Source organism: Sceloporus occidentalis, unplaced genomic scaffold (genome assembly GCF_023333645.1).
Source record: "Sceloporus occidentalis isolate IW3139 unplaced genomic scaffold, rSceOcc1.0.p SCAF_27, whole genome shotgun sequence".
NCBI classification, from domain to species: Eukaryota; Metazoa; Chordata; class Lepidosauria; order Squamata; family Phrynosomatidae; genus Sceloporus; species Sceloporus occidentalis.
In genome coordinates, this window is record NW_028317007.1 from 13,809,882 (window position 1) to 13,833,733 (window position 23,852).

General features: G+C 39.1%; 1 protein-coding gene across 1 annotated transcript in view; it reads left to right on the forward strand.

Annotated features, from left to right (window-relative positions):
- LOC149299958 (phospholipid-transporting ATPase IH-like) overlaps window positions 1-21,672 on the forward strand; it is a gene marked incomplete at its 3' end in the record, with an annotated part of 135,717 nt that extends 114,045 nt beyond the window's left edge. The window contains exon 34 of the mRNA XM_089485952.1: window positions 21,589-21,672. Coding sequence (XP_089342078.1) covers window positions 21,589-21,672 — 84 coding nt within the window. The remainder of the gene's footprint in view (window positions 1-21,588) is intronic.
- Window positions 21,673-23,852: the final 2,180 nt, after the last annotated feature.

The window sequence follows — 23,852 nt, forward strand, 5'->3', positions numbered from 1 at the left end:
GCCCTTTCAGATTGTAGTACCTGTATACTGTTCACCTGTGACAGAAACATAGGATAATATTATATTAGGTAAGAACCATTCAGAGCCATCCAGTTTCCTTGTCTTTCCTTGCTGTAAAAAGCTTTACTTTATTTGGTCCTTGACCTTGTCATATATTCAGAATAGCCTTATACCTATCCCATGGATGGTCACATTCCCTCACTGTGTAACCTCTACCACTTGTCATCATATTATAAGTTTATTCCACTCTTCTATCACCATTTCAGTGAAGTAAAACCTCTTCAATTGGACCTTCTAGATTTAGACTATGACCTCTTGCCCTAGGATTTCACTACCTTTGAAATACTTCCTCTTGTATGCTGTTAAATCCCTTTACAAATTGAGATCATTTAGACTTATTAAAGGACTTGCTTTTAATTCAAAACTATATATAATTCTGTAAAGGGCTTCTTGAACTTGTGGCTGTGCTTAACAAACAGTGGTGTCGATTTTAGTGGAAGTGTAATGGTTTGGTAGCTCCAGTCTTAATTTCCAGCAGTACCAAATTATTCCTCATGTCCCACCACAAAGGGAAATATGGTTATATGCATACCTGGGAACTTTCCGGGTCTGACCCGGAGATTGCCGGGTGAAGCTCTGGTTCTCCGGGTCAAGACCCGAATCCTCCGGGTCGCGGGAGTGGGGTCTTGACATGCCCAGCTCCCCGCCCATTTCCCTTTAAATAGGGGTGTTTCGCGCTGCCGTCAGTGGGAATGCCCCCGACATCACCGGGAACGCCCCTGATGTCAGCAGGAACTCTCACTGAAGTCAGCGGGAACGCCCCCAACTTCAGCGGGAACCCCCACTGACGTCAGGGGGCAGTCCTGGCCGTGTCCCGCAAGGGAAGGGTAGCCGGAGCCCAGAAGTTCCAGGTATGGTTATATGGTACTATTATTGTAGAGATTTCTGTTCCTGATACTTTGGCTATCCTTCACCCAGAAAGACATTTTAATCAGAAATTAAAAAATGATGTAAAAAAGGTACTACATATTTACACCCTTTTTCTCAATCATATCTGAATGTTGTTATAGCACTGACAGAAGGTATTGCTTGTCACTGAATATCCTGCTCCACCTTTCTCTGGCCAAATCTTTTATTTCATTTCACAAACTTAACTGTTAAACTGTAGTAATTGGGCCAGTTTTCCCTGTGTCTTAAAGTCTTACAACCTTTATTATGAACTTCAGTTTTAAAAGATTGTTAACTTCATCACATACATTGAACTTATCCTAATTGCCTTTTCTTTAGGTACCTTGAGTTAAAAGCAGTCATTTTATTTTATTGTGTAAATGGCACATATTTTAGATACATGTTTGCTCATTATTAAACCTCTCCACTCCCTCCAAATTTCTTTTTTTACATCCGTGTAATGAAATTTACTGTGATTCACCAATTCAAATTATATTGTTTTATGATCTTTTTATCCTGGGTATGCTACCATCCCAGTTATGTTTGGCACTTAGAGTATCACAAGGTATGAATACTGTGACTGAAACACTAAAAGAAGCCACTCCTTAAGCCCAGGACAGGAACCAGAGATCCAGCATACGGAAGGTTAAACGAATAGAGTTCTTTGCATATTATTCCAAGCACCAGACAGAACTAGTATTGAGGTGAAACAGGGAGTTTATATTGAAAACACACACTCGTATTTAAACAGTACAAAGGGGTCATTTACATACAATAGTCACAGCAAACCACACATAGTTCTCCATCAGGCCCTCCTTTGCACACTGCTCAGTATTTGCACTTAGCCCAGTAGGGGGGTCGCTATTGTAGTCTGTGGGGAAGATGGAAAACACAGACAGTTCTCTGTCTTCTGCCCAAAACTGGCTGGATATCAGATCTTGGTGCAAATACAGGCCATAGAGGTCTCTGTACTGTAAGTCCTGATCCAATGGAGAGTAACACACTACACATAAAACCTCCTCCCAAAAATGCAGGCACCCCAAATCTGTGTCCGAACCCCACAGTCTTTAGAGTCTCTGGTAATTGGGGAAATGTGGGACTCTGTACTTTAGGAGAAAGTAGTCGCATCTCCCCAGAAACAGAACCCTTTACAAGGCCAGGGCCCATAGTCTGTAGGGAGGACGCTGGCCCCCAGACCCCTTCAAGAGCATGGAGGCTTCCGTGACAAATAGTATTCCAGATTTTATGTACATACAGTACTCTGGTACACTTAGGCAGGTTTGAAAAAATACTGTAAAACAAGAATGCTTTTAAAAATAGACCTGTTAATAGTTTATTTTTATCATTTAACAAAATGCAAAGTGAGTAAACAGTAAAAATATAAAATCAATATTTGTTTGGACCACCCTTTGCCTTCTGTCTACACAACTATCTATTCTCAAAATATCTCTAAATGCTTTGATCTAGAATATATCATGTACTAATTAGGTGCAATAGAACCAAAGAGCTGTCTGGCTCATATTGCGTGATGTGAGCCACTATCTGGCCTGCCTATTATCATGACTGTAATGCAGGACCTTTCATGCTTCAACCGCTTAACAACATTATGACGTATTATTACATCCTATAGAAAATGGTCTAATCAGCTATTACTATGTAACATTTCCCTCACCGGTCACATAATCCTGGGGTTACCCCTGTCAGCAGAACATTGAACTTCCATTCATACATTCTCTGCCGGCAGTGTCAGTGCGGACACCACCTGAAACAATGTTAAATGTAAATCTATCCACACCCTCCTGGGACAGTAATAATAATAATAGAAAAAATGAAAATATTAAATCATTGCCAAAAAATGTAAAAAAAAGGCGCCCAAGCTCTACTAGAAGTATAATTTAATTAAAGTATAAAGTAAAGTTGCAATGGCTTGAAATTTTTTTTTATTTTTTTTTTAAACATATCAGCCATATTAATTGATTATACATACACAAATGTTATAAAATGAAAAATAGATCTGTCCCCTTAAGGACAATGGGCAGTTCCTAAACCCATTGAAAACAATGCATTTTGAGTATGGGCTTTGTCATTAAGGGGTTAAATAAACAATATATAAATAATGTGGGCCCACTAAATAAGGAAAAGGGGGAATGATGATTAAACAAACACATTTTAATGGGCAAGAAAACCTTTGGTCACCAGGGTTAACTCATGTGTTTGCTTTTTATTTTCTTTTTACTATTCTTTACTTTATAAATCTAATTTTGACACTATTAATGATTTCACCTGTATCCTGGAACAGCCTTTTTTAGAACAAGCTAGCAAGTATTTGAGACTGGCCGTAGATCATTCAACTTTTTTCTTTGCTTTGTTGTGACAATACCGAGTAGCCAGAATGTATACATGCTTGAAGACTATTTTGATACAAACTAAAATTATTTATTGATCCATAGCACTTTATGAATAAAACAACTTCTACCAATATGTAATAAGTTTAAAAATAATTTCATGAATTGATCTCAAATATATGGTTCAGAATTTACAGCCCTGTGTATGACAACTGAATCAAGCCAGCACGGAGGTTGTCAGACAGGTTCCAGGTGTAAAACTCCTATGCGTCGTGTATGAGGCAGAGTTGTGATCTTTCAGTCTGTGTTACAGTAGAAGAAAAGTCTTGATGTATCAGTAACTTTTCTCAGCACACACCTTCAGTAAGTAAATAATAGAGGGGTGGGAAAGATTGTTTAAAGGATAATTACAGTAAAAGTAAGATACAAGGTTGATGGAAAGAAAACAAAAAAGAAAATGAGACCAAGACAGATGTCTGTTTGAAGACCAAAGTTCAACAGACGTAAGTTCTGTTAAAGGTACTCACTGTGCAGTGCGGGAGGAAGTGGCCACACAAAATGCACAGTCTTATTCTGGTTAGGATGTCAGGAGAAAGATGGACCTTGTCAGAATCTCAGTAGAAGAGATGAAAAGTTACCTGTGGTTGTCTGAGATGTGTTTGGAGTTGGATTCTGCTGTGCAAAGTAAGTAATGAATATTAACGACCAACTTGATCTTGGCAAATTAAGTATCTGATTACTGTTTCAAAATGGTCTATGTTGGATCTTTATGAAGCTGTTTTTTCCTCCTGTAGAAAATTCTGCATTATTTGTGTGACAATTATAGACGTAGCATGTTACATATTTTAATGCCATCAAAATAGAAAGAGAAAATACTTCCATTCCTTTTAAAACAAACTCATACTATTGTACGTAAACTCTTATGGGTGTGTACTTTATGTCTTTTTATTTTTAGTGTCCATCAAAGCTCCTGCTTCAGCAGATACATGTTGTTCTACGTGAGAATATTCTGTATGTAATTCTGTGTATTCTGTCTGATAATGTAGTTTGCTCTGTAACCCACTGCTTTTGAATGTGTTAGGTCGACATGCATTTTTGTGTAGGAGACCATTGACTAGTTATTTAATTAGATCTAAACTATGGTAATTTGCTGTTTCCATCCTCACAGAAAACCAAGTAATATGGTCAATATACGTCTATGTCAATAATCTGCATGTTACAGAAGTGCCTTTAGATAATTTTATGCAACAGTGTTGTCTGTACATGGGGGGGGGTTAAGGTGTCAGCTGTCCTTATGCATAGTACCAGCACTGACTTTAATAAGTTCAGTTGTCTGAATACCTGTCCCATACCTCCTTAGAGCACAGGAGGTAGAATCAGTGGCATTCTCCAGTGTCCCAGACTTCAGAGAATGAAATCTGGACCATGGGATTGTGGTCCCAAATTCTGCTGTCCTTCCAAGCCCTGGTACAGGTAGCCCTCGGCAGGAGAGCGGGATGGAGTGGTTAAATCGGGACTATCAGGCGCAAATCGAGACAGCTGGGAAGTCTGCTGTTCCAAGTTTACTGAGTGTTATAAGTGTTACAGACTTACCTGACATCAAGACATGCATTGAATTTAACAAGGTCTTTAGACCATGCGTTATCATATTTTTATGTGTCACATAATCTTAAAGATTTGTTAGGGTTTTTTGCCAGCAGAATTACGCGACGGTACAGTGCATATTTTCTGCAGCTGCTGATTGACCGCTGACAGCCAGACAATGGTGTGCGCACCTACAGTGAGTGCTGATTCTTTTCGGAGCAATTCAGTACTTCATCAAAATCAAGTAACTCTCTGCAGAACCTGTGTCTGCATCCAGAAAGTGGACATTGCTCAGAGAAAGCAGCTTGTAAATTTCTAAAGCGCAAGCTGTTTATTTATCTGAAGGATGACGTTTGGCCAGATTCACAGTGTTATGTTGCTTCAAGAAATTTTTTTAAGCAATCTTTATTTTCATATCAGTATCCCAATTATAGTAGAGTTATAAAAAAACCTCAGAATGGAAATGTTATATAGCTGACCTATATTAATACACACAGGGTCTATGTAATTTAGCCTCTTGTGTAAATGCTACTGATATCAGGTTTCTATACGCAAAGGACAAAACAAAACCAGTTCTGCCCATTTAAAGAAATCCTTTTACAACCAATTGTTAAAGACAGATGCATCACCTTTAACAAAAAGTAAAAGGGACAGTTCATTGTCCCATGTAGCCTCACCAAGAAAGAAACCGTATACCTTGTGAGCACCTATACACTGTATATTCTTTTGGAGAGGCAGCAGCGACCCCTTCCCCTCCATTGTTCCTTTTTTCTTGCCATGTTTGGCTGTTCGAAGATTTCAATGAGAGTACTTTCTCCGTATATGTGCAGTGGGGTTTCATTAAACCCCATAGTACTCTCACTGACGGGGAGCATAGCATACACGTGTAATGGCAAGCAGAAGATGAGTTTGGCTAAGCACATCTCTTTCAAGCCAACGAGCAGGGGCCAGAGAAAGAGACTAATGCAGGGGTGAATGCGATTCTGCTGAATCCCTCTGGGTACTTGCAAGGGGAGGAAAATTCTGAATTAAAGGGTTCACTCAACTATGTATCATATGATTTAAAGTGCATATAAAGGCTGGAGTGTGCTTTTAACTAGCTCATTGAGAAATGAGTACACGTGTTATTTTAACCCCCTAAGGACAATGAGCGGTCCCTAAACCCATTGAAAACAATGCATTTTGAGCCCCTACATGTACGGGCTTTGTCATTAAGGGGTTAATTAAATGCAAGTGTATGTTTTGTAACTTACAAGATTGTTGATGCACAGAAATTTTTAAGGGCCATCCCTATAGACGGCCCCTTGGACGTATCAGTAAATTCAGCCTTTTTTGCAGTGGCAGGGAGCTCTAACAACAGCCTGTTGTCAGTGAAAACCAGCATTGCTGGGTTCCTGCCGACAGATCAGCTGTAACGCGGTGTGAGTAACTGTACACCGTTAATGTGTGAATATCTGATCATGCTCACAAAAGTTCATCAACCCCTTTTTTACTAAAATAATAAAAAGAAAATACTTTTATTAATAGAAAAAAACTTTCTCTACACCCTTAGTTCAGGAGTATTAAAAATCGCAATTTCCGTTAGGGATGGATGTGGCCCTCTACAGCATCAGTAACATCAGCGGGGTGTTACTGCAATCAGGGCATGTTGCCAAACATAAATTGGGTTATTGTTCAGCAGTGGCACCTACTGTTCATAGGAAATCTTAAGGAAAGTTGCAAAAAAAAGGTGTTGCTTTTATGTATAATAATTACATTTTATGCGTTTCTGTAGTCTGAAAAGAAAGCCATGTTTGACCTAAAGAAACAATGCCAAATTTGTGTGGGTAATCATAGTGTGGGAGAATCATAGTTGAACCAACATATAGTAAAAATGGCAAAAAAGCTCTGGCATTTAGGGAATGAAAACCCCTACTATGTGATACCTGCTAAACATACTGTAGCTTGCTTCTTCAATACCTAAATGTCCCCCTTTCCCTTTCTTACTGTGCCTGTAAAGAACTGGCACCTTGATGACAGCTCTTTACAGAATTAAAGAGTATAAATGCTTGTATTTTATATAGTAATGATCGGTGATAATAGTAACAGTGTCCCTGAAAGGCAAAGAGAAAATATGGCATAAATTCTAAATTGCTAATTCTAAAGCTAAGCTGCATGTATATGTGTCTTATTCTTGTTCGAGTGTAGGAGAAAACATATAACTTTAGGGCTACTTTGGGTGGAATTGTATTGATTTGTAGCTGTTATTAGCCTAGACGTAGCCCAGGGCTTTCAGGCTGTTGTCACATAGTGAAGTATTTTTAAGGTCAAGTTCATGGAGAATTGCCAATATTCGGTACCAGCTAATAAAGAAAATATTTAAACATCCTTAGCGTAATCAAAGGCATTTTTACCTTGGGCGCTACAATAAGCCTGACCCAGGTCAGCACCCCCAACTACCCGCTCCACAGTTGCTGTCCTCATTGCAGACGTCAAGAGATTAGAGATCTCCATTGTAACCAGACCATTGAAGCCCTGCACACCACGGTTCCTGATTAACTTTGCCAACTGCTGAACCTACCCTATGCCTAGTCTAGAATACATCACTGAGTGAAGTCTGATAACATCACCTGTTCATCAACTCCACTGGAATATATGTGTAATCACACGGCTAGGTCCCAGTACAAGCTGCCATTCGGTACAGTGGTGCTAGATATTCCAGTAGCCACGTTAATTGTCACATATATATATATATATATATATATATATATATATATATATATATATAAATATATGTGTATGTATTACACCTTTTATTTAAAAAAAAAAAAAGAGGAAAACAGATGGGGTCCAAGTTGTTTTAAGGGCAGTAATTGCCATCTGCACTATACACAAGCTCAGTACAGTTCAAGTGGACTACTGGAGTACAGCAACTGCAGGCCAATACCCAATGGTAGAGTGTTTACTGACTCCATACAGACCCCTAACCATTTGACATTCACTTTAATATTATTTTAGAGAAATGTTAACTAGAGGGTAATCGGTTAACTTGTCTGACTTGCATAACACAGATTCTGTGATGAGAGAGGATCTCATACAGTAAATGTGCTTCAGTTGTGAGCGTGATGTGGGTCTCCAACGCTTGTGTAAGTGACGGGGGAAAATCCTTCATTTGGTTTGCCTAGTGCATTTCTAAGAAGCTCTTCAGCCTCTTTTTGGAAAAAAGTCCACAATCTATAACCTAAGATCCCCGTCCCATCAGCACTTATTAGCCACTTTGTAGATTTACTGCAGGCTATTTGACTTATATTCCAACATGTCCTTTAACCCTGACCTTGCACACCAGTGCTCTCCACCCTTGGAGGCCTACTAAAAAGAGCTCATACAAAACTCACCAAAAATGGCTCTTAAGGTTAATTATGTCTTTTTACCCATTTAAAGTACAGCCGCAATATTTTGATGCAGCCAGCTTGCGTCCAGCTAAACGGGAAACTATTTTCCTCGCTTGGCATTGTCTTACATGCAATGATGTCATGTTCTGCAAAAAAAAAAAGACTTTCCACTCAGTGGCTTCTTTCCATTTTCCTGCAAAACAGTGGGAACAGGCTGCGTACCTGACAGAAAGGCTGTTTTTTTTTTTCCATGTGAACTCAGCGGCTGCCTCCGTATAGCAGATTGATTACTGCTGTTACCTAGGGCTGCTTAGCTAAGCTGCCGGACGGCGGGCGCCTCCCGTGGCACTTAAAGGGTTAATAGACATCAATTTGCATTTCTAATAATGCACACTGCGCAGTAAGCTTCGACAGCGTTGTGTGATGAAGGGGAAAGTCCTCTACAAACATTTAACATCAGCAATTAACCCCTTGGGTTTTCCAGTGCTCACTCAGTGACTACACCGTGGCTGGCAAATATGGGGTTAAATTATTAACAGTTAAAGCGATTTTACTGTGCATTCTTTTTGCAAGCCTGCATCTAATTTAAACAAATCTATACAGATGTCTTTAATCTACAAATAGCGGCCAGCTGATTAAATGAAACTATCCAGTGTTGGGGCTCATTGAGGAAGACAGCTGTCTATTTCATAGGGAATTTCCTTAGGGGAGAGGAATGACTTTACTTGTGAGGTCGATATTTGTTAACGAAGGGTGCCTTTAGGGAGGCTCGTGACTAGCCACGCGCAGGAGGCTTTTTTCCTGTGAACACTACATGTTGTTCAGGCTTAAGAGCAGTCAGAGGGTGATTGGGTATTGTCGTTTAAGTGTTGTGAATGAGTGTGTTTCGGAATTGTCATCTGGACGCATTCAACTCTTAAAAAAAATGAATATTTGGAATGAAACGAGGGCCTCCTTTTCCTCATGGCAGCTGAAACGCACACTTGCTTTGTGTGTAATTTGAAGAAAGGTATTGTATGCCTCTCTGCTTGGCTTCTACTGAAAGGCAGACTTTGGTACTCGCTTTGTAGTTTACAGACTAACTCGCAGAAATAGGTCACTTTCTGGCGGACGAAGCGATATGACATTAAGCCTCATCTCCCTGCTATGGAAGGATATTTCCGAGCTGTGGCTGCTTCTCAGGAAAACTACAGGTGTGTTTCATTTCGCGGTTTGCTTGCCTTTTTGTTTACTTTACAGCTGGCTTATTTGTCTCCGCAACTTTCGCAAGCACAGTGCGCTGTTTAGTAACTTTTTTTCCTCCCCATGATTTGTTATGGTATACCTGGATTATCTGCTTTAATTTTTTGTTTTACCTGTTTTGTCTCATTTTTGAAATTAACGAATAGTTCCTGTAATGTGAATTAGAACCTCTCCTCCACAAAGCATGCACAGGATGTAGCAGTTGTGATAGCAACACCTGAACCTTCATTGTTGAAAGCTGATCCCACCGGTGTTTCGTTGCTGGCTTCGGGTATCACCGTGGCGCTCGCTCCTTTATTTCACATATACTGTCTGGAGGTAATAAGTACAGTTCTGTAGTGCAGTACAGCGGGTAGAGGCAGCAGAAAAGCTTACAAAAATTATGCCGCCACAAAAAGCAAAGGAATCTCTATTCCCGAGAGCTTTTCTGACATTCACTGTTTCTTTTTGCCACATGACAACTCGCATGACTCTGAGTCAGCCCTAAATCAGTTGCAGTATAATAAAAGCTAAAGCAATAACTGTAGGTGTATCTAGTATACACCTATGTATAGAGCACATCAACTTTGTCAATTGATCCATACAAATCCATTTGTTCTCTATTGCACATCTATTGCAAATATTAGTATGTTTTGATCTTATATTTCTTTATGATCCAATACATGGTGCCTCGGTACGATGCACAAAATTATGTTCCCCAGCATACCTCTTCTTTGGCTTTTAATAAATGCATAGTTATGAAATGTTTGTTGGTCTATGACCGTATTCAGAGAGTTATTTCCAGACCAGATCGTATGCGGTACTACAAAGAGAAAAAGCTCTCAGGTTACATACTTTACATAGAATTTAAGGATTAAATGGGGCTGGTAAAGAAATGGACAAATCTCAGACGGCCCTGCACACAGTTTGTCCTTCAGTAATCAATAAATGATACAAGAACGCATATCTTTTCTGTGTGCCTTGCAGAAATGCATGGGTTAATCCAGCACGCAATGCGTGGAAGCAGGTTAAATATTTGTGAGCTGGTGTTCTACTTATCTTGTTGCTCCTGTATATTGAGACATTAAAGTTATGTCTGTAGGTCACCGGAATGGCAGGTGTCTCTCTACGGGGTCTTTTTACTTATGAAGAGTTGTGGTTTTGACGACGGGACTTTAACTATGCAGGGCGAAGGTCCGACGCCTTTATAATGCTCTGTTAAATCAGTGAGATTTCTTCAGTCCCATCACCTGTTCAACTGTGCATTCTCAGCTCTTATTGTTGGGGGGGACCTGCCAGGTTCTGCAGGGGAGCTGCAGTTTGAACGCCATTTTCATAGTCTATTATGAAGGACCGGACATCTCAAGGATTTACCTAAAGGCTCCTGCTTTAGTGAATAGCCCCCATTGTATTAATTTGATTGCATGTTAATTGGTGTAATCGTTGTACTCTGGTAGGATTACAGCCCCAGGTTTGACTGCTATCGATAATCAGCAGTTGTTATCGCCTCTTAGGGAACTTCTCCCAGTGTTTTTAAAGAAGCGGACTATGTTTTGTGAATTGTATTAACTCTAACTCTATGGCACGAGGACGCCTGACAATATGCTGTTCCTATGCTTTCAGCTTTCTGTTTGGGGGAAAAATGACTTTGACATGAGGTGTCGATAGGAATTTTGATTAACTTTAGAGGGTTTTAGAAAAAATTAGAGATGCATGTTTAACCAGCTGTCCTCAGACATTATACAGTGACTGGGTGGTATAATTACACACATTTTATTCTGAAGATGGTGATTATTCACTAAAGGGAGAGTTTAGTTTGCAAAAGGGCCAACACTAGCAAGGTTCTCCAACATGAAGGGATGAGCTGGCCCTGTATAATGTATAATCTACGTGTATGGAGACGCTGAAGAAATATCGCCGATTTTACTATACATTATACAGGGCCAGCAAATCTCCTCCTGCAGCAGGGACTTACTGGGGTTGGACCTTCCTATTCTGCATTGAAGTCAAGTGGCTGAAAAATTATACTCTTGTGAACAAACTCCACTAAGTTTGCAAAAAAAAAAAGAGGCATGCGCGCACAATTTACATATAGGAGTTCTTTGGCAGGGTTTCTAAGATTCAAGTATGTTTTAATCTTCCAAATACATTTTTCATTTCTGTGCCAAGGTAAGATGCCCAGAGTTGACCATCAAAAAAGTATGAGTAGCAAGATTCACATCAAATTTCTTGTGACTACATATATAAGGAGTTACATTCTACTGTTTCTGGGGAATTTCAATATGGCTGCCTGGGTGCTGTGCGCATTTGCTCTCAATGCCAGAATGGGCCATTGCTATATTTGTAGGTTTTATCCCTGTGTAAGTTTAGTGCTGTAGATAATGGAGGGGGGTTAAGATTTGATTTTTCTTCCAAACATTTCTTGTGAAGTTGAAATGTTATCCCCTGGATGACGCCGTGTAATTTTTCAATGACAGATGCGCTTTTAGTAAATGACGTGACCGTACAACGTGGAAGGAAACATTGTATTATAGCAGTATTTATACTGCTATATAAATTATAATATACATTTCTATACAAGTTATATATAATATATATAATCACTGAACTTCTGTATTGAACCAAACATTATGTCCTGTGTTATTTTGCCTCGTAGAAAATATTTTTTACAAACTTACTACAGAGTGCCGAGCTCACAGCTGTTGCGTATAGTGCCTTCTCTGCTAGCGTTGTGTTTGGATGCCTGAGGCACATGAAGACAACACAAGGATGGAATGTTATTACATGCTGTAATGCCTGTGAAACTACATTATAGTAATTACCAATACACCTACGTATTTATTGCTTAATGTGTAAAGTAATGATTTGTGGTGTCAGGATAATAAATTATACTTTTCTATGTGAACAGGTATATCTCCCATAGACCCATCTCCAGAGTAGGATTAGTGTGACACAGAATGCAAGTAAGGGTCCAGGAGTATGCAGCATAACCTATAAATATCATGGTATATGTCTGTATATTGGCTTTCTTATTGTTTTAGCAAACGATTGGAATAAATGCCCAATCCTGTTTAACAAGGGTGATAGGAGTACAGAATTGCACATTGGTATAGTGTATGGCCGTAAAGGCTTCTGTGGCCTATAGCCAAGTATTGTGGGCTGATGAAAGGCTGCGGGCGTGTACATTTCCTGCAGGCTATAGAGGGTTAATTAGCTTTTGCTTCTTTACTGCCTATTATGAAAGCCACTATACCTGAATAGCAACGCAGGATAATTCCTTTTTTCGTGTGTCATGGTAGTGAACTGTAGGCACTTTGGGAAGTTTTTATTCTCTAGAACATGTAATGCGATGTGCTTTTTAAGATGATGGGACAGGAAAGTGTTCTTATCCTCCGTGAAGCTGCTCACCCCCAACTAAACACGCGCCAAATAGTTCACCTGTATATCTAGTGTAATGGCAGCTTGGCCGGGTAAGAATGCATTGGAAGTGAATCCATGTGTGCCTAAGGTTGGTGTGCGTGGTGACGTACCTGGTGCTGCTACCTGACTGACGTCAGGAGACATGAACTGGCAAAGAGAATAAGCTCTGATTGTTTTTCTAAATGACAAATCATTGAGACGAAAACAGCAAAAGAAAGTGTTCTGACACTTAAGGTAGATGGTCACTTCAAGAAGAGAAAGTGGCTTAATGACAAGGCCTCGATCTTATCCAGCTTTAACCCCCAGCCAGCTATGTACATAACGCATTGTTGGCCCAAAAAGGCTAGAGTGCTAACTACATGCATCATTAGTGGGGGAACTTCGGCCCCATCTCCTAGAGAAATTGTTTTTGTAGCGCAGAGGGGACGGGTGAGCCAAATGGCAGCTATCTTACCACCTCCAGGTGGACGTCTTGCATATTTAGAAGCATGTGCAAGATTTTTGTTAAAGAAGAAAGCCATGCGAATTACCGTTTAGGCACTGGCTTCCTCTGAAAAGCACAGAAAGCTGCAGATCAACCATGGACGGATCAACAGTTTCTCTATTAAGAAGAAAAAAAACACCTAAAAGCCTAATATGATTCTTTGCTACCATGGTAACCGCCCCAAACATTAGAGTACATTTAATTCGGTAAGGTAACATATGTTACACTGATATTTTAGCAGTTGTCAGGAATTCTTTTTATACGTTTAGAAAACTTTGTGCGTTCCAAGAATAGAAGTAAATTGTAATAGTTTGGATACATTGTAATAGTATTGGAATCTATTTTCATGCAAGCGCCGTTTTCACGTTCTCTTGTGGCCAAGCGCATTGTTTCAATAATGATGTTACAGGACTTGCCCACACACGTACTGTTGAATTTCTCACTTTCTATATATATCTGTGTCTGGAGACAAAAGAATCTTTTGAAGATGTCTTTATATGCAGTTTGCCTCAAGGATGTGTGTTTTGGGCTACAATTTGACCAATGGGGCAAGCTCAACCAGCTGTCCCTGTAATCTAGTGGATCAGAGGAACCTGAACCTTATTAATATTTAATTGCTTCAGAAATAATTTGTAAAAGCAGATTAAGGGGTTAAATGCTACTGTACAGTGATAGCAGTGTGAGTGTTACTTTTGGGGGTATAGAATACTGTGAAACAATGTGTACGGAAGCACCAGATGGTGTGTTTAGAAATGCGCGTAAAAGAGTACATTCTGAGAAATCTATTTACTTAGTTAATTAATAGCCATCGGCAGGTCACAAAGTCGCACAATATTTTGGTAAAGCCGCCCTCCGTAGCTGCAAAGGCTAACAATACACACAAAGAAAAGTTTCCCACTCTTACAATTGCTGTATTGTATGTTGTCAAGGATCTGCTTCCTCATATGAAATCTGACGCATTTAATGTGTTTTTACATCTTTTGGGAGGTCTCTGTAGTTTTCATATTGGGGTTTGGCTACACCGTAAATTGATAGCACTGGGAGCTTTTATATGTGCAAAACTGATAAGGATACATTTTATAATTTCCTGTGATGCAAAAGTAAAAACATTGTAACTATATTTTAATTCTCATTGTGACAGTTTGATTTTGAAGACCAAAGTTATGTTTCCAATTAAGATAACCTGCTTAATGCTTGTATTTTTTTCAAGCTCCACACCCTCAAGTAAATATCTCTTTAAGCTCTGGTACTTTCTTGTGTTGAAATATTGGTTAACTATGATGTCATTAATTACCCTCTGATATCATAGGTTTAATTACTGTGAAGCCTTTAAAAAATTGAGTTTGAACGTCTGCTGATTTTTAATATCTTAAACAATGAACTGTTTAATTTTTATTGTAAATGTGTGTATCAGTGATGTAATACAATAGAACCTCATAAATAGTTTTTTCTTACAAGTTGGCTGCATCGAAACATGCAATAAACAAGTAATCTGCATGCATGTGACATTCACAACAAGTGATGCAGACACAGCCATGTGCAAGGAAGCTATCTGTGTAAATGTTGACAAAGTGAAGGGTTGAATTGCGGTGTAATAAAACTTAATATGAACAAATCTTCTACCGCATTAAGCAGATGGCTGATAGAAGCACAGCATGGGTCTGTTAACAATTTGTGCTTTGTGTGGGTGTTTGTATGTCGTGGGTGTGTTTATCTGAATTCACCATGGCATGTGTTCTTGAAGATGTTGCTCACCATCTCCTGCCATTTAAATTGGGCCATTTCAGGAGCTTGGTTATTTAGCTGAGTATTCAGTTTGATCTACTCCGCGTTTGTGGGAGTATAGTGACATGACTCTCGTGGACACATGCAAGTTTGGATGGATTTTTTCTTTTCAAATTACAACAAAAGCTTTGAATGGTCTCAATCAAGTATGATAATGATGATTTAGTACACCACTGCTAAATTAGATGAACAAGATGTCCATGTTATATGTAAAAGACTTTCTACTTATTGAAAGCTTATTGCAAACTTAACTCCTATAGGTATTTACCAAAAACATCAAATGCTTACTGGTAGGTCAAAATCCTATGACGCACAAAGCCACAAGGTATGTTTTTGAGAACCATGACATGACTAGATGTCTGTTGTTAATCTGCCAACTGGCATCTGATGGTTTAGGGGCTAAAGCACTAAATCACTGGTTCAATTCTGGCTTTGCACAAGGGGAGGTATTGTCAAGGGAACAATTGCCCCTTGGGCTGCACTGATTTAAACATTCTGGGACACTTCTTGAAGCTTGTTGTGTTCTGCTTGCAATCCTGCATGTATCCTCCAAGGTGTCTACAGTAACAAGGACTTAAGGGTTCTTTACTAATTTTTTTAGCTTTCTATGTGTTCACTTTCTGTAAACGTGTTCAAGACATGACTGCCTGGTGCACCTTAAGCATGTTGTCAGACAGATGTGTCTTGGGCTGTTTTGTTACAAGACCACTTGGCTGGACTTGTCCCAGGGCTGAAACCTGGCAACCCTCCCCTGCATTGTACTTGTATTGTCCTGAATCCAAAGCGACATTTGCCTCAGCATCTTGTAGCCGCATACTTCGGCAGACACATACTTGCCAGTGGTAAATCTCCATATGCAAGTAGGTACTTTTATATGCAGGCAAACTTGGGTAGTATGAGGTACATTAAAGTTGTCTTCTACCACCATGATCTAAAGCCTGATATGTGGAGTAGGTTGTTGGCTGCTTTAAAGACCTTTATTTAACAAAAGTAGGTTTAATAGTTTCATTCATCCCTTCTGCTGCCGTAGTAGTCACATGCCTTCAGAAGGAAAAAAAATTGAATTTAGGTGGTCACTACTGTTGTTTGTTTCCTCTTTGTTTACTTGGTTCCCTGTCTAAAAAAAAAAAACAAAAAACATAATTCTTTGATGCTCCTTTTTATTATTATTGTTTCTATAGCACTATCGTATTTCATAGCGCTGTACAATCCTTTTAGAATTGTCTTGTGCTGTTATTTGATTAAAAGCATAGGTACTGTATCTTCTGGAAGATCCGACCCATGCAGGAGGGATAAGGATTGAATTTGGGGGATCGGTTGCTTAGCAGGAACATGACTGTTTAATGGTTGAAACATGTAGTATTGTGCATGTCTGCTACTAAACTGTATCAATGTATGGCTGGAGCCAACCCTGTAGACGGCTTCTCCAATATGTTCGGTATACATCTGCTGCCTGCGGTAGTCAATTCTTCCTTTACAAGGCTATTGATGTGTGTTAGGAAATGAAATGGTCTTTTGTAATGTAGTTTGCGGTAGCTGAGTTACTCCTTTATTGTGTTGTCTGCTTCTATAAATATTGTGACACACCTTATGACACAGATCATTTGGGTGTTCCTTTTACAGTATGTAAATATTGTAGCTAAATTTATTTCTTTATCAGATGTAATGCAAACTAATATATTTGCATTCTTTTGGACTATTGTTGTTTTTCTTTTTAAAATGCGTCAGAGCAAGGTTTTTTTTTTTTCCTTTGGAACTTTAACGTAAAACTTTTTACGGATATACTTAATGGAGCCACTGTACACACGTTAGCGTAGTAGTATACTTAGCACTGTGTGACTTCATATGAGACTCCAGATACATTATGCCTCGTTTGTACATTTTGCAGTACCGAGTTTTGCACATGCTCTGATGTCAACAAGATTTGGAACACCGGCCGACGGCAGACCGGCCTTCAGAGAAAGCCTATGCAGAAACCTTGGAGGACTCTTCTCTTATTTTTATTTTTCGGTTTCTTGAGTTTGAAGGTTGGCAACCTTGAGACTCTCAGAGTTTTATAAAGGCTGGTCACTCCTGTGCAGTATTTACACATATGTGAGCATAAATGTCTCAGGACTTTGTTTCCTTACCTTGTGCAATATTTGAATCCATTTCCTTTAGGTAAAGCATAATCAATATTTTATAACATCCTGTATAGTCCCACCAACCATGAAAGCATATAAACGTATTTAGTATGTACTTAAACATGCATTCTAAAGAAAAAATAATTGCCTTAGACTGCCATTGTTTGAGTTTTACTGTCGTTTAAATGAATAGGGGGACTTTCTGCTTATGTGCTGGGTGGGTGAACAGGAGCTAGCTGGCAGTGGAGTATACTGCGCATGAGCACTGGTAAGCAGGAGATGCATTCAGCTGAATGCATCATTCAGTGCTAAGGGATGGAGGCATGGTCCAAATACAAAAGGGGGTTCTGATGAATTTGAAATGGGGAAAATAAGCATAAAATGTGTTAAGTGTTCCATTGTAAATCAATAACTGTATTCACTAGTTACTTTAATGTGGTGTTATGACACACAATCCGTTTAACTAGCATCAATCATTTAATAGCTATCTGACCGGTAAAATATGAATTACATTGGGCATATTTAAGTGTTAATTGTGTTCCTAGCTCTCTATTTAAGTGTGTATACAAGACATTGAGCGGCATAGTTATTGATTAGTCACTAGCTCGGACTCATCATTTACATATATTTTAAGAGTACTTTTCTAGGAGGTTGTTTATATGGCACTACACCAGACCCTTTTTGTGTCCAGATTAAATGAGATTTAGTTTAGCCTTTTATGGGACAAAGCATTTCTGGTTATGATTGATTAAAACATAATTTGTTTTGAACACAATTCCATATAATGCAAGCAATATTCCAAGGTCTGAAAAGGAACAATGGCAGTTGGAGTCAAGGTGCTGTAGCGGTCTGACTTGAAGAAGAAGAATGCATATTGAAGTACTTAATATGCATTAGTAGTTAATGAAAAAAAACAAAAAACATGCATACCTGGGATACAAACTTCTAAAATACTGTATTTAAATGTAACAAATTATATAATCCCTTTAGTGCATGTAGTAAAAGGATTCATTTCAAAATCCTGTCTTACTTTTTTAAAGCTCTTCATAGCGGTTCCTTTTACTTACATCTCCTCACTCATCTCATAACCAGTCTCTCCGCTCATCCAATGATCTCCTTCTTCTGTCCTCCTCTGATTTCTAGCTCTCATGCACGCTTGAAAGATTTCTCAAGGGTTGCCCCATCTTTTGAAATGCTGTCCCCTGGCTTATCGGCCTTTCCCCCTGCCTTCGGTCCTTCAACCTTACATGTTAACACGCTTCCTCCCATATTCCCTTAGCTCATCTTTCCTAGTCCCTCTCCTGCAATACTTTCACTAGTGTGCCTGGTCCATCCCTAACAATGGTACTTTTACCTATTGTGTAATACACCCTATTTCCCTCTAGATTGTAAACTTGTTTGAGCAGGGCCCTCCCCACCTGTAAGTCAAATTATGTTAGATATACTACTTGTAATATCCTGTCTACCCATTGTACAGCGCTACAGAATATGATGGCGCTATATAAAACAATACATAATAAAATACTTTGCTATTTTATAGCTAAGAACAGTTACTGCAAAACCTATGTGATGATGAAAAAGCATGCAGTACTGTAGGCACTCCCAACCCTGCGATCTAACACCAGGCATTAGTGCGGGAAGCAGAGCCTTGATGCTCTTGCATAGGCTCACACGTGTCATGGCCATGTTCGTGGCGCTGGAGAAGTGGGCGCCTTGTTTCGTTGCAGTGGTGCATTTTGTCTGACACATGGAAGGGGGCCCTACCTCTTACTTCCACCATCATCTATATCCTACGAACTTCCTGGATCTGTCACTCTAGGCCACTATACGTCTGCCACAGTGCTTTTCTGTTCACGCCTATCTCTCTTCATGCATGTTGTACTTTTTGTTTATTTGATACGTTTATCTAGAAATTACCCTTCCTACAATGTTTATACTAAATGTATTTTTCTGTAGCAAAAATGAAACGTTAGTTCTGCTTAAATGCACAGTGTGATTACCCCAGCCACGGATTACCGGGGTTGTCTAAAATGTTCTCACGGGTTTCCATCATTCCTTAGTGTCCTGCAGCGGATTTCTTAACATGCGATAGCAGCGGGGGTTGCATTACGTAACTTACAAGATAAGTACTGACACAACACAAGCCACAACATTGTATATGGGATGTTGTTGTTATAAATCTCCATCTTGTGGCATTGTGTATATATATTATATATATAAAATTATGACACGTGTGCACATATAGCCATCGTAGCCGCTTTTTGAGCAACTTCAAGGTGGGAAAGTAAAGGTTATGTGGCTGAAAATATAAATCCCTGTGAAAATGTAAACAATTGAACACGTATACAACTTTAAGAAGATTACTAGTATAATGTACTGCGGGAAAATAAATACGGATCAGGATATTTACATTAGTGCTGGAGCTGAAACTTTTGGTAAAAAAACTTTTCCCCTTTGGTTTTTATTTCTTTTCTTATGCGTTTTTAAGCAACATTGCAAAGGGTGTGTAAAAATGCAGTTTTGAGAGAGAAATGAGAGTAAGAGAGCCAAAAGAGTATGGATGTTGATTGTGTGTGAGCATGACTGTGTATGTGTTAGTATGCGTCTGTTAGAATGAGTGGTCTGTGTTTAGCGCAAGTGCATGTGCGTTAGCATGCGTTTATATGTGTATGTGTGTTAGATGAAGTGGTTTTTAGCATATGCGTGTATGTGTAGGAGCCAAAAAGCTTTACCTGCATCCTGGGCCAGCCAGCAGGTGCCAGCCCTCCCCTGGTAGTAGTATGGGAATGGGAATGTAAAAGCCTTACATGTCCTGATGAAAACAATACATAGCTTGCTTGGGAGCTGTAATTAAGAAGAAAATTAATATTGGGGGGGGGGAATCGAAAATATTGAAAGCACTCTTATCCTCGTGTGTAAAATAGTTTTTGCGCTTAACCCTCTGAATGCCAGTTACGCATCACCTACATAGTGGCACTCTGATGGTTGGGCAGCATGACACATTAGATGGCATGCAACAGACCGTGGTTCTGTTATATGCAATGTCTAAGTGGTCTTTATCTGTTAATTGTCTAAAGGTGGCATCAAACTTATTTAAAAAGTAGGTGTTTTTATTTAAAAGTACTAGTTTCCCCATACCGGTTTTCGACAGCTATATTAACAAAAGCCAGTCTACTAGACCAACACACTAAATCCTGATCATACTGCCTTTTGGTCATAGAATGTCTCGCAGAAGGAAGTCTGCCTACAATGATGACGGACAGGTCTGCAAAAAGTTTCGGGAACAAAGTTAAATAAATGCACTTTTTAACGCTTAAGGGGGAGAATAACATGGCACTGCCAGTGCTGTAATGCTGAAACAACCTCGCCGTGGCTCCTGAGTAGGGATATAGTTCAGGTAGTTTTCCTTAAGCTCAGCTTGAGATTGTGTGTTTTAAGATCTTAATCGCACAACGTCCTTGACTTCAAACCGCATTTCTGACAGCGCTGTCACAAAAGACATTGTGAGTCATTTCTCGTTGCTGCGTTTCCCCCTCCCGAGTGGATCAAACATTTTCATTGCTGCAAAGGAAGTGGCATTTTTACAGATTGTACTTATGAAAAACAGGAGATTGCTATCTCAATAAACAGACAAAACAGCGTGTTTATGAGACACGGGCTTTAAACTTAGGTAAATAAAGACTTTTTGTGCAGCAGGAGGAACTGCGCATTTTTAATATTCTGAACGCAAATCTGTAATTGAATCGCACCAAAAAAAATAAGAAACGTTCGACCCATCGAATCTCCAGCTGTAAAGACTCAGACTTTAATCAGTCCTTGCTCTTGGCTTAGTTTCAGGATAGCCATATTGCCTGTTCCTTCTGTTGGGAGGCTGTTCCGTTTATCTACCCCAATTGCTTTTAAAGATGTTGTTCCACTTAAAACAATAACCATGCTCTTTAACACGTGAAGCTTATTATTTTCTCTGAAGGCACATAAAAGCTAACCGAAAAAACCTTTAATAAGCCATTTTGGTTTCTGTAGAACTGTGCCTGCATTTGTGCCAGAAGCATGTTTGTAATGTCATATTCAATAGACTAAGTGGGAGTGAACCTTTAACACAATATTCCTTGTGGTCGATTATAATACTATGATTTTTCATTTTTGGTGGTCAAACAAAAAAAAGGGGTACATCTGATCTTGTGGTCTTGTATAAAAGCACCAGATTATAGGATTTAATGGCGCTTTAGTTAATGTTACAAAAGATTACTATAGTGTCAAAGGCTGTTTTGAGAATGTATTAATGCTTTCTTTGTGCTTTATTTCAGATGATATCATGCATCAGGACACCTTTCCCGTCTGTGCTGCAGATATTGAAGATCAGCTGAGAAAACAGTTTGCCTTCTTGTCTGGTGAGTGTGATGAGTTCTTTTTTTGGAAAGCCACTTTCTCATACAATACTTTTTTAGAAGCCCTAAACAAGGTTGGTTCTTAATTTCATCACCACGAGGTAGAAAATAAAATCATACACCTCGTACTCGGTATAGGACCAGCAGGGTTAAGTACACGTGTCTATAATGACATATACAGGATATTTGTCACTGTGCGACCAAGCGTTACCAGCCTTTACTTTTCTCACTGGATCCTGTTGAGATAGAGAAGAAGGTGGGGTCATGTTGTATAGTCTATCGCTGCTTGTGTTTCTTCCACAGAATTATTATTCCCAACAAAGAGAGAGAACACCCTATCCCTGAAAAATGATTACAATATTGTAATTACACTATTGTCCTGAAATGTTTAGAGATTTATTTTCTCCAAATTAAAATTATGGTACAAGTATACATCTGTGATTGGGACTTGTACGCAGGTGAATCTTTTACATGAACATTTGATGTGTTTATGAAGACATGCCATGATGGCATCAACAGTATGACTTCTAATAATTTTTTGCTGCTTGCAGTCATAAATTTTACTTAAAAAAAATAAATAAATAAATGTGCCCCAATATCCTCCGTTTTGTGAGGGACAGCCCCAATTTTGCTACTTTATCCTGCCGAGCTCTGTGGGACAGCGGAATTCAGGACCACAATCTGTGGGACGCGGTCATGGCATTAAACCCTGCAGCAACCCATCCATGCCATTGGAACCCTACTGCTAGGCTAAAAGGAGCTGCACAGGATCCTTTTGGACATTTCATATAGCCGTTATCTGAAAAACCAACGTTGCATTAATCAGTGGAGCACAAAATCATTCTGGCAGTTTTTTTAAATGGTCCAGCGCTTTTTTAGATAAAAACACAGTTCATTTTAATGATTAATGTAGGGGCTTCCTTTTTAACCAGGAGGTGAGTTGCGCAGTTTAAGATTAACCATGTCCTTGAATATAGGAGCATAAAAACATAGACTTTGAAGGCAGCCAAGAACCATTCGACCCATCTGGTATGCCCTTTTTCCTGAATTAAAGACTCTGACCTTAATCTGTCATTTGTTTCAGGATAACTTTATGCCATTCACATATTTATCACATTCATGTTTCAATTCCCTCGCTGTATTACCCTCTACCGCCTCACCGAAGGCTCTTCTCTATGTGTATACAAGTGTATGACTTTATTTTTAAACTTAAACCTTGTGGTTTATGAAAGTATTTCATATTACCAATATTGAAATATATATATATATATATTTCATTATATTCAACATATACCGACCTGGCGTACAGCTGTTACCAACTGGATGGTGAAACCATTTCATAAATGTCATAATGTGACCATAGCGTGTACAATTTTCAGTTCAGCCATTCTCGTTCTGCAGTGGGAAGTATACTCTACTTTGGTAGCTTAGTTAAAAAAAAAAAAAAAAAATTATGAGCCTTGTTGGTTTAATAATTGTGACCCGTATGTCTCGCGTTCCATGCCTCAAAGCTGTTAGGGTTTGTGTGTATTCACTGCAACATTTTAGTTACGGGAAGTGAGCCCTTTAACATACTTGAAATGTTTTTTGTTTAATGCATATTTTGTTACTTAACTGAAGCCCAGTTGGCCTGAGCCAATATCTCTAGAAAGCAGGAGCGCAAGAGTTTTCCTTTTACACAGCTGTTTTATCACGGAATGACCTGGAAGTAACAGAAGCAGCAACTTGGTTATCGTTTTTTGAAATGTATTTATTTTTTGGAGCAAATTTAGTAAACAGGATATCCTCGTTGGCTAGCTGAAGTATAATGGATTGCACGTTTTACATTTCATATCATTCACCTTTTTCACTGAAGTATCCAAATCCATTAAAATCTAACCATGTTAAGTAAAATCACTTCTCCGACAAATGAGAACAGCTGTGGTTATAGAAAAGGTGAGGCAAATACACACAGCTTTACTTAATCTGCCTGCATTTAGAACCCAAGGGAATGGGATCCATCTACTTGGCTCTATAATCTGGGCTAAGCACCCCAGACATAATATCTCGAAAGCTTGCACTCGATCATGCTTCAGTTAGCCAATCATCCCACTTGCTGTTTCTCTTTCTATTGCTGACACTTGGGTTCATGGGTACATTTTATTTTTAAGGAATCCATGGCTGCCCTCTACTGGCAACACATT